At 37.3% G+C, this 18455-nt stretch overlaps 1 protein-coding gene across 1 annotated transcript in view; it reads right to left on the bottom strand.

The window, feature by feature from the left end:
* Window positions 1–18196, bottom strand: part of fgf11a (fibroblast growth factor 11a) — a 72858-nt gene extending 54662 nt beyond the window's left edge. The window contains exons 1-2 of the mRNA XM_066722756.1: window positions 18004–18196; window positions 12259–12265 (exon numbers count right to left, since the gene is read on the bottom strand). Of these exons, the coding sequence (XP_066578853.1) occupies window positions 12259–12265; window positions 18004–18196 (200 nt within the window). The remainder of the gene's footprint in view (window positions 1–12258; window positions 12266–18003) is intronic.
* Window positions 18197–18455: the final 259 nt, after the last annotated feature.

Here is an 18455-nt window from a genome sequence, read left to right as displayed (position 1 = left end):
TATCTTGAAATTATTTGGATATATTCATTATTATAATAGAAATTATGTTCTTGTTACAATGTGTCCATTTTAACACTTTCACTCTTTCTATGATGTAACTTGTCTTTGTTATTTTTTGGATCCATCTATTTATTTATTTTCCATGCCATTATATATATATATATATATATATATATATATATATATATATATATATATATATATATAATACACACACACTACAGCATGGGCTGTGTTTTGCAGATGTTGGCACTTGTAGGGGGGATCTAAGTGCAAAGTAATATCAGTCATATCAACCAGACAGCAGGTGTTGCCCTCAGATTAGCACAGGGAACGATGCAGTCGTTTGTACAGCACTGTGTGCACACAATGGGTCTATAAAGAAAAAGAAAAATGTTTGGACAAATACATGCACAATGTCACTGTCATTCTGAGAGTCTGCCTCAAACTATTATCAGAACCACTGCTGAAATGCTAAAATATTTACTCGATTGATTTTGCAGAAACAGAGGGAAAAAAAGAGAGAATTTGCCCGTTCCTTTAAGGTGTACAAAGCAATACAACAAAGAAAAACATCAACAACAAACAGTCTTACTATAAAGCTTTTTTCCAAGGTTCACCTAATATCACAGCTGTGTGCGCACAGCTTGTAAATCCTTTATCTCTTTCGGGTTTCTGTGGCCACTGTAAAAGTAGTCTGGATCAAAAATATCCTGTCCTTTTTTAATACACTGTTATATATGAGTGGACATTCCAATATCTCTGTCTTCGTAATTTGCATGTCTAAATCAACACCAGTGATAAGTTGATAGTTCCTCTCTGAATGTGTGTTATAAAAGCTTTTAGGATGATACCATAAAACAGGGACTGCTTGTACCTTCTAGACAGGTCCAGCGATACAAACTGGTGTTATAGGGTAAATTGCAACAAACTGAAAGCTGCGTACTAACTGAGTGAGTTCATTGCAATTGACCCATAGTGTTTAAGAAAAAATGCAGGCTACCCGTACTGAAAGAAAGAATGTGGTACATTTATTTTCTCAAAATATGTACCTCACTGATTGCCAAACCTAGGACACACTGTAGCCCAACTTAATCCAAAACATTAAATGTGTTATTTGCCTTGTTTGTGTTTGTGTGTGTGTGTGTGTGTGTGTGTGTGTGTGTGTGTGTGTGTAGTGGAAAGCTGCGATCAAATTAATGGGTTTTAAACTTACAATTGATGGGAGGGTCAAAATTTCGATTCGCCTTCTGCCTTTTGTTTCCGCTGTGTGATTAGTTACGCAATTAAACACTTAACTGAGCTAATAATGTTCCAATTAACATTTATAATTGATCTCAGCTGTGAAAAGTGTAGTCTCCAGGTCTTTAAAATATCGTTGCTAATCTGAAGCTTATAAGTGCTTGGAAAATATGTTTTAAAGGAGTAAATACTGTAAAACATGCAGTGATACAAACAATCACTATTGAGAAATGCAATCACTTAATAATGCTACCATTCTTGCAAAATGATTCAATGTGATCTTATCAGTGAATACTTTTTCTCTGTGGCACTAATATGTTTTGCATGGTTTTCTGTCGTTGTTATTGTTACTTTGCCAGTGTGTGCAATACAGAGATCTGTCCTATGCTGTCCTCCACATAGGATAACCTCACTTCCTGTTGAGCTGCATACGGGTGTTAATTTGACCAAAGTCGTTGTTGAAATTCAAGACAATAAAGTATCTGTCTAAATAAAAGTACTGAACTTCAGAATTGTGAAGTTTAATCAATTAATCAACTTTGAAAATCTGTTCAACTCAAAAAAGCATGTACTTAATATTGCATAAAGCGCTATGGACAACTATGTATGATATACTAGCTCATAATGCTGTCATTGTAGACAGATGTGAGAACATGTGTTACCTGAGTATAGTGAAGGTGTTTTTTTTATTTTTGAAGGTGTATCTGAAGAGAGGGATAAGAAAAACAGCAAATCATCTTGGATTAAATCTAGAGTGTGACTGATTAGTCCCCATAACGGGATCTGGGACAGGTTGCCAACAGCTAATTCTGGGAACCAAGAATCTGAGAGAGTAAGGTTTTTTCCACGCTCAACATTACATATCAGCCTGAGGGATCTGATTATGAATTATCAATGGAACAAGAATGTTGTTGATCTGCTGATAAACATCCATATCACCAAAAGATCAGACAATTTATAGTCAATATTGTATTTATATAAGCTTTTGTGCATAACACACACATTTAAGATATTCATATTTTTAAGTTTGTTAGCTGTCATTCTCAAGGATTATCCTAGCTAGAATATTGATGATATTCACTAGCAAATATGTCTTCTTGTATAGCACATGGTCATGCCCAGAACACACACATTTGCCATCATTAATAGAGCGAAATGCAATTTCACACGCAGGAAAATAAAGACACTAGAAGTCATTAGATGTCCCTGGTGCATGTTGTATTCATTCCCATAATTACATTCGATCATACATAAGAAAATACATACCATATAAATATCAATATTAATGAAAATAAAATAAAATAAAATATACTCCTGAGAATGTACACGTTTAACAAAAAAAAACAATATTTGTTATGGTCTCCCTAAAAGATCTTAAACATCTCATATGGACTCTAAACCCTTTAGTTTAAATCATCATGCTGCTATATCGATTTAATAACATCTAAAGCACTTACTGGCAAGAGCCATGTGTGCTCACTCAGGTCATGTGACAGGGGCCAAGAGTGAAGCACAAAATAAAAGGAGAGGCAGGTATATAATTAGAGATGCACCCTCTCTGATTAGGTCACACATCTACTCAATGGCTTTGCTTAACACAGATGTTGTTTTTATCTTTTTATGTATTTGTTCTCCGTTCAACCTCAGCTCAGTTACCTGCAAGTAGAGTATTGATTGTTGTTGTTTAATCAAATTAGAATAAAACTCCCACCACATGGCTTTGTTTCACTCCTGCAGCTATTCCCTGTGCAGATGTGCTTCCCATTCTCATGCCTGACAGCTGATTTCCATTGGTGCCTTTTAGGTCGGTTTTCAATATCGAGTGTGCTGTATTTCTGTGGGTTTACGTTGTCAACAGCTCAATCAAACCACCCCCTACACTCCATGCTAAGCAGATTTAATCTTTTGAGCTATTACAGGTTTCAGGACTCTGGCCACACTATCCAAACTAGACCTGACAAAAGTGCAATGAAGTATGGATTGTGAGTTTATAGAGATCGCTTTCCAAATTACTAAAATGCAAACCACCGGAGCAAAGTTTCCTGCTATTTTGTTATTGTGAATTTCATACAGTGACATATTATACATTTTCTGATTGTTTTGCTGTAATATGACTCATTTTAACTGACCTGCTTTTACTGTTAAATGTACGGAAACAAGGTATTGCATGTCATGTCAAAAGTATTTTCACGACTTCTGTATTCGTGGCCTCAAGGCGTTTACCAATGTAATATGTCACAGGTACCTGTGAAGAAATTAATCCAATTACCAACGTGAGGTTGTTATAAAGAGTTTTTAAAAGTCTATACATCTATTCTTAAGCTTTATCCCTTGCTTTTTATATGTAGGTCAAACCGCCCCCTTTTTTATTTCTTGTCATCTCAGACTTCATAGAGACTAAACTTAAACTTAAACTGGTATGCACAATACAATACAATCACAATACAATGTATACAATCAGAATACAACAGCCACATCTAGATCAAAAATATTATATTAAATGAAAGTATGTGTAAATTGTGATTAATTTGACCTCGTCTCGCTTGAATCTTTGGATGCCAAAGTCAGTGGCAGAATTATATGTATATTATGAATGGAAAACACTTTATAATTGATATTCCTGTAATTCCGAACATGATTTGCAATAGTATTCTGAGAATATGGTTAACAATTGCAGAGTCATCTAATCAGACCCACCGGGACACTGCCCCTGGTCAGATAATAATTATAATAGTATATTGGATGTTTGTGTGTGTCTACGATTCTGTGTTCTCACAATATATATCCCATGCATATGTTTAATGAACTTTCCCCTTGAGAAGCATGTGTCACCTTTTCTAAATCTTAATTTGCATGTATCTTTTTTTTTATTATTTGTTTATTTGTTGGATTGTTTGTATGCATCTTAGTGTATTTTATGTTGGTTTATTTTATTTTGCTCTTCAAGGTTTATTTATTTGTTTATTTGATTTCATTTTTATTTTGATGTTGTATTGTATGTATCATTCTGTTAAGTGCTCTGTAGCTACCCTTTGCGAAGGGTGCTATACAAATAAAAATAGATTGATTGATTGACATAGGGATAATGGTATTCTAAATCTTGCATACAAGGTCCACTGCTCTGTTCTTGCACAGTGACTTTGCTAAAATCAGGAGACAAAAGAGAAAATGCAGAAATTAAGACCCCCCCAAAACAAATCATTTTCATCAAAGCAAACACAAACTGTGGTTTTGTTGGAAGGGATTCAAACTGATGCACATCAGTCATGTGAATGCATTTGACGCACGAAGCAGATGCCTGTCAGGTACAGTATATTCCCAGTTGCCATTTAATCTCTTCCCTCGCTGTACTTAATGCATTAATCCTCCACCAGTTCTGTTCACATCAAGTTCAAAAACATCAGTAACAGTCATTTACTTTAATCTTTGTTTACTGTTTACATTCCAAACGGCACCGATTGTTCTGTGTTTTTCTTTCTCAATGCAATTATCTAGCAATCACAAAACAGATCCGTTAAAATGCCAGTGATGCATTGATCCGTCACCTACAGTATATAAAAATTGTAATTCACTACATTAGGCACAGAAACATAATACTGTTTTGTTTGAAAATTAACTCATTTGCACATTAAACTTTTCTAGATACCAGTTTCTTATTCCCAAAGGGCAATAGAATATGGTTGACAAATGATACAAATGTAAAGATCCAGACACACCATTAAAGATTTGAAGCTGATATATTCCACTGTTCGGTATTTAATTTCCTTCAAGGTGGCAAAGTATATATTTTTTTAATCACTGTGCCAGCTCCACAGATAGCAAGGTTTGGAGTTGATAAAAATTATGTGCCGGGGTTGTGTAGCTGCATATGGTGCCGGAGAGTTCTGTTTAATAGATGACATTATGTATCAGCGAATGCTTCAGGACACATCAGAGCAGAAACGGATCCCAAGTGGTACGAAGATCTGTGAGTCTGGAGGAGATGAACGCAACTTCTCACCCTTTGTCTTCCTACCACCTAAAATAAAGCTTGAATCAATCTATAAACGGTCATTACAGTGTCCCTACCGCTCTTGTTGTTATTCTTATTGTCTTTATATTTATAGAATATTAACAGAAGGGGTCTACAAGAACAATAAAATGTAATAAATGCAAAACCATCACAACGTACATTAAAAAGACACACAGATTACATTTTACTGTTATACATGTTGCTCATTTGTTCAGGAGTACTAAAAGGTTTGATTTAAAAATGGCATGTAGACAACGCATTCAACTGGGGATTTGATGGACTTTGCTTTAAAAGTATGATTTTGTAGTGAGAAGTAAAATATATATACTTTTTCATACTGTTTCATGGCATAGTGTATCAAATGTTTAAGTAAATCTCATTCAATTAAACACTTTGTTAAAAAAGGGTGGTTTTATTTGTTTTTACATATTTTTTCATAGATGTTTCTGAGCTCCAGGTTGAGTTTTCTGCTTTATTCAGTCACTGTCGACTGTGGAATAGGATTTCTCCCTGCCTCCAAACTGCTGTGTTTAAAGCATTTGCAATGTCAGCCCCCTTCTGAGAACTGCTTCCAATCTCATATAAGCAGGGTTAAGTGATGTCACTGCCTGCTTGGGGATTCGGTGGCGTAAAGGGTTTGTGCGCCTCTGCCCGGACCGTGCCCTTCCATATGGAGGGGCCCCTGAGCTAAGGGGAACCGACACAAAGTCAATACGTCAGGCACCGCGAGCTCACCGCTTCCCTGCTCCACGCCATTGGGGGGAGGAGAGAGAACGTGAAGGGAGAAGAGTGTGTAACGGGGCAAAGCAGCTGAAGAGGAGAGGGGAAGGGTGTGAAGGGAACAGCCAACAAACTGAAAGGGGTGTGAGCCAGAGAACGGCGGGAGGACGGATTGTGTGTGGGCCAAACTGTCAACACACACTACCTGCGTGGGTAACCTTGCCTCTAAACACACATATCGGCACTGACTGCACCCCGTGACCTGAAACTCTCTCTCATCTCCTCAGCTGTAATAACACAGAGGTCATGTTCTCTTCCTCCCTGTCAGGTTCAATCAGAGTGTCTATAAATTCCAGTTTACGTCGTCCGCGCTCATGATGGCGTACATTTCGCTCAGTGCGGTTGGTCACACTGAAGTAAATCAGAAAGGTTCCAATTGCCCATCCTCTCGGAGAGGTTTCTTTGACGTGTGCCTTCTCCCTGCACTGAACTTTTACAATCTTTCAACTTAGCCAATCTTTCTGAAGGGAAGAGGTCAGGCAGGAGTTATAGTTTGATTTTGGGCTACATTATAAATATTTTTACGCACTAAGTGAAGTTATATAAATATGTATTAATTTAAGGACAGCTTCTCAATCTTTGCATTGATCCACAGACAGACTGTGAAAAGATGTTACATGTTACAAAACATATTTTTGATACATGATAAAATAGTCTTGGTATTTTATCTTGCAAAACAGTGTTTCATATATGCTAAACTCCCCATATTACAGTTCAGGCCTACTGCGTATCGTTATAGAAAACAGTAGCTCCTCTAATCATAATCATATTAATTTATTGGTTGGTGTTGTATTTATTCAGCAGAAAGCTGTAACTGTCCCTGGTATTATACAAGTGGTAAACACTCAGAAAGCTCAAAGCCACAGGTGCAATTCATTTTAAATATAACGAGAAGGCACATTATAACACATAAATAATAAAATATGTGGGAGTTCCTAGAAGTTGCTTCATAAGAATTTTTGCCAGTTCTTTCAATACTTCTGATTAGGTTGCAGAGCTGCCACCCGTGACACTTTTTTTTTAATACCACACTTGACAATTAAGTAATACTAGGGGTCGAAGGGCACAATCCCCGGAAACAAACACAAAATTGCTGTACTCTGCTGAATTTCTAGTATGAATGTTTCAGTTTTAAAAATAATAAATCCAGATTATCCATGATTATTTCAGGTACCTGCATCTAACACATCAACTTTGAGGACAAAATGTTCACTTGCTGCCTAATATATCCCACCCACTGACAGGTGCCATGATAACGAGATTATCAGTGTTACTCACTTCACCTGTCAGTGGTCATAATGTTATGGCTGATCGGTGTATACAAATGATAAATCCTATCTTATAAAGGTTGATTGATCATTTATAAATGGAGTTATTAATGCTGCCTAATGGCTTTATAAACTATTTACAAATCATGTATTAATGAAACCTTACTATAAAGTGTTACCGAATAACATTAGAGACAGTTGGAATCAGGGCTACATATCTCCATGTGGAGTTTAGGGAATAGGGAATAATAATTGCTTTAAAGTTCACCACACACTACCAGACTTACACAGCCTATTGAAATAAAAGAGATTCATAAATCATGAATAACACACACATACACTACGTTATAAAGAGCCAAAAAGAGCTGTAATTAACAGAGCCTTTAGGGAAGAGTTTTAGCATAATAGTCCCAGCAGCAAAAAGACATGAATTGTGTCTCAATGCTGAAAAGTTATTTGGTGTGTAACTGAACTGCTTGGTTTGCATATTGCATATATTCACCAAACAGGCCCTCGTTTTCCTCCCGGCAAAAGTGTGTAAACACGTTCGGAGAGATTTCCATATATAAACACAAATCCTAAAGCCTAAATATCAGCACATTCAAGTGTTCAATTACCGCAGTGTAAAATGACTTAGGAACAAAAGGGTGGGGGGAGTACAGACTAATAAACGACTGATCCTTGCGTGTCCTGATAAATATGCACAGCGCTATAAGGTAGAATTCCCGAACTGTATCCCAAAAGATGCATTTGACCATTGATGCCGTCTGTTACAATCGCAAAGGATTTTTCTCCCTCTGAAATATTCATGGAGCCACGGTGGAGAGCGCAGATCTCGGAGCCACGCTGACAGACGGCCAGGAGCGCGATCTGCTCACTTTCTGGAATTGATTTATACTTACATAATCAGCCTGTTTTGTCCCCCACTCTCAGTTTCGTTTGATGGAAACCCTCTGTGATGAAGCTATGCATTTTTCAGACAAACTCGGCTCACCCCCTGCTTCAGATGTTAGCTGCTGTATGAACAGATTACTGTCTTCATCTGTGCCTTCCCTAATGTGGTAACTCTGTCAGTAGCCCTTTTCTCTCCCATTTGACTTTTTCTGATGTCAGCAGTTTTTTAAACATATGTTTTGCAAATCTGCACAGAAAATCTGAAATGCGGAACACAAAATGTATATTATAGTCTTGGGTTGGTTGGTTAAATAACAGACAGACTTGGAGGTGACATTCAAGGCCAACTGAACATTTCTCATCCACAGTATTACATGCAATGACAGGAAATATCAAGTTTTTCACGTCTGATTGTTGCACAATTGTGTTGTGTGCACATTTCATGGGTCCATTCCTGGCAAATCAAACTGTTTCTGCATAAACACTTTTGATTCTTCAGAGAGAAACTTTTGCTGATTAAAAAATGATGTGTTGGTAGTTGGTAGTTGGGAGTATATGTAAATTATGTGTGTTTATGTTTTCAATACTATCATATTAGCAGCTTTGAAAACGTACAAATGTAACCTTCAGGATAACACGTCTGCTGTCTGATTCCCAAATGAGTCCCCTTTCATGTGTGTCAGTATCTGATGTTTCAGTGACAAAAGACTTCAAGCAGTTGTAGTGATCCATGTAAGTGTTTTTGTGAAGCAAGGCATCAAACGAATGCCTGTCGGTTCTCAGATCACACAATTAGGTTCTGCGGCATGCCGTCTCGTGCTTTCAAACGAAGTTCCTCGACTGCTTAATCGCTGTCACCTGATATCTCTGACTTTGTTTCAATCCCACAGTTAAACTGTTACATATCAGTCGAACCTGGTTCTGCAGTTCTGTGTGGATAATTGATCTGAGTTGACTTTTCACTCTTGGCAGGTTGGCTTTGTGTTTCTTTCTTTTTTAAGTGACATCTTAGCACAGAGCTTCACTTTCAAAAATAAATACATGACAGGAGCCCCCTCTCGTTGAAATTATTAGCTGCCAATCTATTTCTGCTGGCATCTAAAAGTAATGACCTAGTTTTAAGTATTAAAAGTCACTAATTTGATAGAATTTAACAGAAAAAATACATATACTTATTTATACACTCCTACCAACATAATGTTTTAAGCTGTGGTAGTTGTCCTTTAACATATATGAATGCTCTCTCTATTCTGTTATCTGCCAATAGTTGTTCTCTGGAATATAGTTATAAAATATTTGATTACAATGTTTTGACCGCATCCCCCGGCGTCAAAAAACTTGTGTGGCCACAGATGATATTGCTCTGTATTGTGCCAATAATGTTGTCACAACATTATTCGGTAAGTTTGATTCAGAGTGTAACTGACGAAAGGATCGATCTCATCCCAGCGGTGTTGAAAGTGCAAGATTTCTCAAGAAAAGACAAGCATTTGGCACTGTAGCCCAGGTTTGATTAAAAATGTATAGCTCTGCTCTTACAGCCGAGATGTGTATATTGCGTGTGCCTCTGGAGAGAGTTGAGGGACCGCACAGATCCATTTTCACAAGCTGGGCAGATATTGCAGAGATTAACAGGAAAGTGGTATTTAATATCTCTGGTTTAACTTGTGGTTATAAAAATGTAACTTTCTTTCACCATAAATGGGGGGCCCAACCCCAGTTAAATACATTGCAAGGAGCTGCCTTTTTGTATGATGTTTAGTAATACCAAATTTTACAAAGAAGCCATTCCTCAATGTAGCTTTCTGTTTTTTTGGGGGGAGCAGTGTTTTAATAGTACTTTAAGGAAAACATGAACGCTGCTATTGAAACAGGCAGTAGGAGATTGATTAGGTTCCACTTTATTAACTGCCCTCTACTCTAGGTGTGATGCCCGTCTATCCTTTTCAATATCTGTGCAAGAGTCTGCGCCCAGTGGCTTACAGGGAGTCATAAAACGACAATAAGGCTATGGTTGAGTTCTCATATTTATACAGTTTGTCCATTGTGCCTCAGAACCGGCGATACGAGAAGCCTGAACGGACACCCCCCCTCCCCCTGGGCCAGGAGCGGAGGTTTATTCTCTCGTATTGAAAATAAAGGACACGCCACACACATCCTCAATACCTCAGTGAATTATACAGCCAGGTAGCCGATGCACTGCAAGGAGGAAGGTGCCCTGAGATCCCCTTTGCTTAACCCATGACAATCCACGGCTGTGAGTTTTCTCATCAGGTCTGCATGTACAGTACAGGAGTTTTAATGACAGATTTCTGTTTAGATCTTCTCACATCATCACAAGCAATTCTTGAAGGTCATGATTACCCTTCCCCCTCTAAAAAAAATTACTTAGCATTTCATGGATTGTAAGTAACCACAATTCAATAAGCAAATACTGCCCGACCTTGTGACGTACCTCTCTGGTATTTTTACGACACTAAAATGTCATGCTGTGTAGAAATTTGTATTTATTATTATTATAATTAATTAATTGTTATTCGTTTTGCATTTTGTTATGCACTTGCGGTTTCGTCATCGTGTACACAGACTCACTTTTTTGAGTTCCAGGTTTGTTTTCCATGGGTAATCGTTTCAGACTCAATTCAGATGCCAGGTGTATGAAGGCATCTTGTGGACAAGTCATATATGCACGAGAGAGAGAGAGACTCTGCAAGCACGTTGTGTCGTAACCGCCGATTCGTCTCATACAGACACACCGTGATGTGGACCAATTTGGTGACGTGATACAGATCTCTATCAGTCAGATGAAAAAAGGGTGTCAATCACTGACGCTTGCAAATCTTGACAGATAAAAGAAAGCGATTCAGCTATTGACAATAAATTCTGCTGGTCCTGGTTAGACATGGAAGTTGACATTTATTTACCAAAGCATGGAAACCATAGAAGAGAAAAGAACAGAAAATCCGGGAAGCTTAAAATACAGTACAATCTGAGAGATACTGTATATAATTTAATGTACATATATACAGATGTGTGACAAATTAAAAACCTGAATAAATGAGAGGAGGAACATAACAAATACAGATGCCTCCAAACAGGTGTACTGCATGATAAAATTAAGCAATTAACATCCTATCATGCTCTGTGGCATGTATACAAATGCTGAGCAGGACCAGTTGACCTTGATTTTGAATCAAGATGGCAAGAGGAAAGGATCTAAGTGACTTTGAAAGAGGGGTCATTATTGGGGCACGAATGTCAGGAGCTTCAGTCACACAGACACTCAACTGGCTTGTGTTCTGGACAAGTGGGCGAGTGCATGTGTGGCGACACCAAGAGAACCATACAGATCTGACTGCTTGACCCCTACAGTGAGGGGGTCCGGAGGCTCTGTTATGCTGTGGGGGGCATTTTCCTGGCATGGTTTGGGTCCACTTGTCCAGGGAAGGGTCACTGCAAATCATTACAAAGTTATTCTGAGTGATCACCTTTATTCTATGGTGAAACATTTCTATCCTGATGGGAGTGGTCTCTTCCAGGATGACAATGCCCCCATCCACAGGGCACGAGGGCTCATTGAATGGTTTGATGAGTATGAAAATGATGTGAATCATATGCTACCAAAATGAGGGAATATCTTTTGGAAGAATGGTGTTCATCCCTCCAGTAGAGTCCAGAGACTTGTAGAATCTGTGCCAAGAGCATTGAAGCTGTTCTGGTGGCTCGTGGTGCCCAACACCTTACTGAGACACTTTATGTTGTTTTTTCCTTTAATTTGTCACCCGTCTGTATATAGAGTGAAAGAGTTCTACTGTTAGAATAAAAAAGGTTCTACAGATGCATGTGTTGTTTTCCTGGTGTTCCTGTAAGGTCTAGTATTTAAAATATTCAGTTAGTTTAGACGATTCAGGTCACATGACTATCATTCTAAATGGAAAGAGTAAATTATTTGGTTCTCTCTGCTCTTTATTAAACCCTTTGGGTGTCTTTTTGTCAATTGTAATACAATCACTGAACCTAATAATGAAACACACATGACCAAAGATGTTATGACATGACCACCTCGAGGCTGCCGGCATATAGCTTTAAATTGCAGACAGCTCATACAATTCTTCGGTGGCTAAGCAATTATTCATGAAATAGTGTCTATTAAAGGCTACAAAGTAATGCATAAAGACAAAGCAACTTCAAAAGAGATGAACTACTCTCATTCCCAAACTGTTTTTCAATATTTGCTGCTAACAGTGGCTCAGAGGAGAACATTTGTAATATACTGTATTTTACAACAAACAGAAGAATACATGAATTGATCTAAGCCCTGTGGATCAGTCCAACAAAGTTGAAATGCATGATGGATGAAGCATGGAAGTCCTGTTATGAGAGAAATGCATTGATGTAACGGTGAAAAGATTAAAATCTGTAATGGAAAAATACATAAAATAATATGCTAACAAAATATTAAACACAGAGAATAAAATATTTGTAATGTGTTTTTCATTAAACACATATTACAATTTAAAGTAATCAGACAAGTCTGTGCCAGTACAGACATCCATAAGCACATACTTATCCATATCAGACTTTGAGTAACACCTGTCATAATTTAAAATGTATTTAAAACTAGAATGATATGCAATTAAATGCAGAGACAATGCAATAATTAATGGAGACTGAACTGGGAAGATCTATCGTACTGTACAGCTGACAGCGATAGGAGTTTACCTACTTTCAGAAATGACTAGAAATAGCTAGAGGCTAAATGCATGTGGTAATATATTTTGGGATGGTGTTTCGGGACAGGGAGAATAATTCCCTACGTGTCATGAGAACTGCATAAACTTATGAGCCTGTCTCTCTCTAGTCCGCACCATCTGTCACAAATTAGTATTTCAATTTCCTTCAAGAAACCTTCCTTGTAATTGTCTGTTGAGTCCTCAGTGGAATCTGATGTGCTTGAAATGCCTTACAGCCGACCCATCACAAAACAATTAAATACTGGCACAGAAGTTTCTGTTACCTTGTGCAGTCTGTATTAAAATCACAGATAATACATCCAATGCACAGAGTAAAGGCAGATAAACACAATTTGGAGCCAAAACGAATGTAGCAGATCACATAAGTCTCTCCTGATACTGCCAAGTTGAATGGAGGACATTCTACAACAGACTTATGTTCTGCAGAATTTAAATGGTCTACATGTAAGGTGGACGGGAATGGTATTGGCCTCAGTTTGTCACCCCTTCAATAGTAGGTCCCAAAATGTCTGTACATTCCAACATTAATTTGTTGACACACACACACTATACTCTTTAAGGGGTTTGGAAATAAATACAGTTTTGTTTCCTAAGGATTAGATAAAAAAAAAAAACGTCTGTCTCTGCGCTATATATAATAACATATTTTCATTTTGTTGTTACAAGCAATTTATTTTAAGATCACATTCAGTTAAAAACAAAATGCATAAACAGAATGTTGTTAAGTCAGTGTAACTTGCCAGTATTGCTAAACTGACTCTACAGGGCCCATAGTATTGGGGTTTTATGTTGCTTTATGTAACACCGGTAATGTCCCTATGCTTCTCGATCTGTGAGTGAAGGGCTTTCTTGTGTGTCTTAATTTGAAGTGGCTGTCTCTCCATTTCACTGGCTTTGCAAGAGGCGTCGAGCGACTCTATCATTTTCAAAATTCTATAATTTAAAGGACATATCATCGCTTTTCTGTAAGGCTTTAAAAAGTATCGTATTTGTTGTTTCCACTTGCGATCCCTCGGATGAAACACCCCGGCATCTGACAAGTATTGATGTCCCGGCAGGTGCGTGGACTCCTCGGATGCCACACACACTGCGGTGCCACAACATTTACAACCACACATAAAAGCGTGTATAAACACACTGAGCCCGAGGAACACAATGACAAGACTGCAAAATGTGAAAAAGTGGAATGTCTCCTTATAGTGAGGTAGGACTTTCACATTCACTGGAGCTATCAACGGGTACATTGGTGCTCAAAACACAGATCAGTGAGACTGGATTTCAAGTTCTGTTTAGGTCTGTATTCAAATATTGATTAGCTTCTAGCAACCAAACTAGAAAAATGACACCTTTCATTAACTGAACTTACTGCTAATTGATAATAAATTGCACATAAACACTAATCGCAATCAGATCAATCCATTTTTATTTCATAGAGCACCCTTCATCATGTGTCAAGGACAATTACAGTTCCGCAGCACTGCTCAGCGTTTTCCATAAAGAAAAATGTTTTAGTAGTTTTTGGCAAGTCCACATCAGTCCAGTCCGGGTCAGTGCTTACTCAGTGCAGCAGCAACAATAACAACAACAAACGGAGAATATGAGATCAAGCATTACAGTAAATGTAGCAATCAATATATGAAGGTGAAGGAGAATTAACATTAAAATATCACTGCAAGTCATATTAGTTAGGACTGGCGCGGTCGCCAATGCAGAGCAGCCAGTGTGGGAGTGATGTTCTGCTTCCCTGTGGCGTTGGCTAAAGCACAGACATCTGTGTTTCCATTTGCCCCCCATGGGCCCTTGGCAAGACTACCGGAATGGATCAAAAATGTCAGCCATAAATCTCTCTGATCCCTGATTTAAATATAATACTGTTTAAACCCAGAGGGGCCTGGGAAGACATGTGGAGACAGAGATCACTCAACAAGTGTCCGAGAGGCGGGCTTTCCGTGAAGGAATCGATGCCGATTTAATTCCCATAAGGTTATCCTGTGTCAGTAATACATGACACGCTCACGGCTCTGTGTACTGCAGGGAGACGGCCTAGTGTTGGAGTTTATTATCAGCCAATATCCGCCATCGCTGGCATGCCCCGCTGCCCTGGGTAGAGGGCCTGTGTTGAATTATGCAAAGACACAAATTCACACAATAATGATCTCTGTCTTGCTGGGTAGAAGATGCATCTTCACGCCCTCACTCCTCCAGTGACAGTGACCTTAAAACAATGGCGCAGAACAACTGTAAAGCAATTTATACAGCCTGATAAAACTGTACAGTTATAATTTTAATGACTTCCTGGTTTCTAGCCAGAGGCTTGATGCAATACTTAAAAAAAAAAACATATCAAAACATGTTGCAGGCACTTCCTTTATTATTCATCATGCTCATTATAAACGTATATTTAATAAATGAATAACTTTGTTCTCCTGTGATTTGTTTTATCAGTAACTCCAGTTAATTTGCTTTATTGTTAAGATCACCCCCCACCCCCACAAATAATTTAACATTAAACCAATAACAACACTATATTAGTCCAGACGTCCAGTGTTGCTGCTCTCCACTGAATATTACTGTTAATTAATGTTACTCAATGTTCTTAATGTTATCATATTAAACTCCAAATTAATGTAAATGGTTTAGGGTGTAAAATTACTGATATATTTGTATAGTGTCAATCGTTTCATACACTCATTTGAAATGAATGATTCTTAGATATCAAATGATAATCATACATGATCATAATACATTGAACAAGTACATTGAATCGCATGTCCGTCCTGGGTTGATTTCATAATGTAATGTATATTTCTCTTGCTGAATTCAGATAGTTATTTTAATCTTGAAATGTCAATTGTCCCAACTGTCATTGGGAATTACACATGCCACCTTTCCAGCACACAGTCCTGGTTTACAGCAGTCAGTAATGCCTTCAGACAAAACTCATTTCAGATTTTAGGTTTGGAGAACAAGCTGGAATCTGGCCAAGAATCCTTTAATGACTAGTGTGTGAGATTTCAGGTCTCAAAGTTTATATTCTTGCTGTTTTAACCATTCCATTGTGTGTGATTAACTTCATTCTTTGATGAGCTTTTATTGTTTATACCAAATTATTACAATATCATTTATATTTGTTATAACAAAACAATATTGGTATCCATATTACTAACAAACAAATATCTCTCCCAGGAACTTTCATCCCTGAGAAATGCTTTTCAAGAACAATCCACTTTAATCTGAACGCAATATAACAATTTCTGATATCTACAAGTGTAACAGACTAAAGCACACACTTCAAACTCACATTTAAGAAATCGACAGCAGCTTTTTAAAACAGACCTAATCCAAAACTCTTACGCTTAATTCAGAACATTAATAATAATAATAATAATAATAATAATAATAATAATAATAATAATAATAGTTAATGTTTTGGGAATGTAGTGAAATATTATGGGTGACACTTTGCATACATTTTCAAATATGTAACTTCTAGCAGTGCAAAGTTTTTTTTTTTTTAAATTTAAATTAAATTACATTTCTTAATTTCTTATCAATTTACACATTGAATTGATACATTTTCAGTGAAAACAGGAAGCAAGCTGTGCTGTTACCATTTAAACAATGAATTGGTATTTTTTAGTAACTTCAAAAAGGATGTGATGTTACTGAAATTAATAATAATAATAATAATAATAATAATAATAATAATAATAATAATAATAATAATAATAATAATAATAATTTAATTCATTCATATATGAATTAAATACTGTTGCCATCAAGAATGTCACAATGTTTTCATGTATCATGATTCAATTCAAATATTGAAAATGTAACTTACTGCAGCATGTAAAGAATGCTTCATCAATATTAAGTAGTTATTACAATGTAGCAGAAAACTGTTTTCATTACAAGCAGATGAGTGATGGCAATAACTTATTTCAGAAGTTTACAATCACCCCATAGATACCTGGGCTCTGAAAGTATCTCCTTGCAATCTGTATGGTTGGGAGGTGGGGATTTGTGCATCGTGGTCGATATTCAACTTAAAAGCTGTTATAATTTATTTAGCACAACTTTATACAAGCGGTAGAAAAAAATGTCTTCAATTTTTTTAATCATCTGGATTCTTCTTTTCTGCAGATTTAACTTAATGCTAAACCCTATTGATATATATTCCCAGTTCTGAATGTATCCCTATATTAATATCCTTTCAGATATGATAGATCTACTGGTATGTGCCCCACTGTGTTATGATAAAGCACCATTTTATAAGCATAGGAAGAAGCATGTGAAATTAAAACAGAATATAAAAGTGTGAGGGACTTTTTCAATCAAGTGTATTTGAAGGTGCTTGTATGTAACACCCTAGTCAAAAGAACAATAAATCCTCTCCACTTACTAACTCTTCCTTCATAATATAAATATAAATATTTCCCAACATTCACTGCAACAACTAGCAGAAAGCAGACAACTAAAACAGAAAGTTCAGTTCTAAAACATCATATTTAAAATACATGTATGTACTTTTTACATGATAAACTGTTTTAGGTTTGGTTCATCACTATAACATAAAGAACAATGTTGGGGCATTGGGGACTTAATGTTTGTTTTTGTTTCATATTTAAACTTTTGATCTCCAAAAAACAAACTGCAAGAATGTTTGATCTTGTATTTATATACTTTGAGGCAGGATTTCTGTAATTTACACCACAGAGCCATCGGCAGATATTTGTGGATATCTTACGTGACATATATCTATTAAATATATATATATATATATATATATATATATATATATATATATATATATATAATGATATAAAACAACTTACACCCAAGCAAACCCAGCAAATCTGACACTTCACTTGAGTGACTCCCCCTACTGGTAAACAATACGTTTAATATTTTAAAATGTTTTGTTTTTAGTTACTTTTAAGCACAAACATCTTTTGCATTTTCCTCGAAAGAAACTCGGCCACATGTTTGGTTTTTGTTCTGGGTGCAGCGGTACAGAAACCGGTTCTAGCCAACGCTTGGGCTGTGGTCCTACCTGGTCTTTTCTCCAGTCGCCCCCGTCGGCCGCCACACAAACGCACCTTGGAGATGAGGATGAGAATCTGTTTTTGGCACAGTGACTTGTTGCTTCGCGGGCAAGCTTTCCGCTTTGTGGTGATTGGCCGGTTAGTCTGGGTTTCTTTGACTTCCCGCCTCTGTCGGATGAGAGAGCTGGCGAGGGCCGCCATCTTGGTGGTCAGAGGGCTCTCCTTGGCCTTCTAAGACCTCTTTGTAGGTTAAAGTTGGTGGGGAGGGGATAGGGAAATCGGGGGTGGGGGTGGGGGAGAGGGAGAGGGTGGCACAAGAGGGAAAGTATACTTTTGGGGGGGGTGTAGTTGCAGGCACAGAGATCCCAGAAAACTCACATCATCGGGAACAAGAGCAAACAAAACTAACAAACAAACCACAACAAAAAAAGCACTAAAAACATCTGCATCCCTACATCCG

The sequence above is a fragment of the Amia ocellicauda genome, chromosome 14 (genome assembly GCF_036373705.1).
Source record: "Amia ocellicauda isolate fAmiCal2 chromosome 14, fAmiCal2.hap1, whole genome shotgun sequence".
In the NCBI taxonomy this organism is placed as follows: Eukaryota; Metazoa; Chordata; class Actinopteri; order Amiiformes; family Amiidae; genus Amia; species Amia ocellicauda.
The sequence above is the reverse complement of the archived record's forward strand: the minus strand, read 5'-3'. Positions and strand labels throughout refer to the sequence as shown.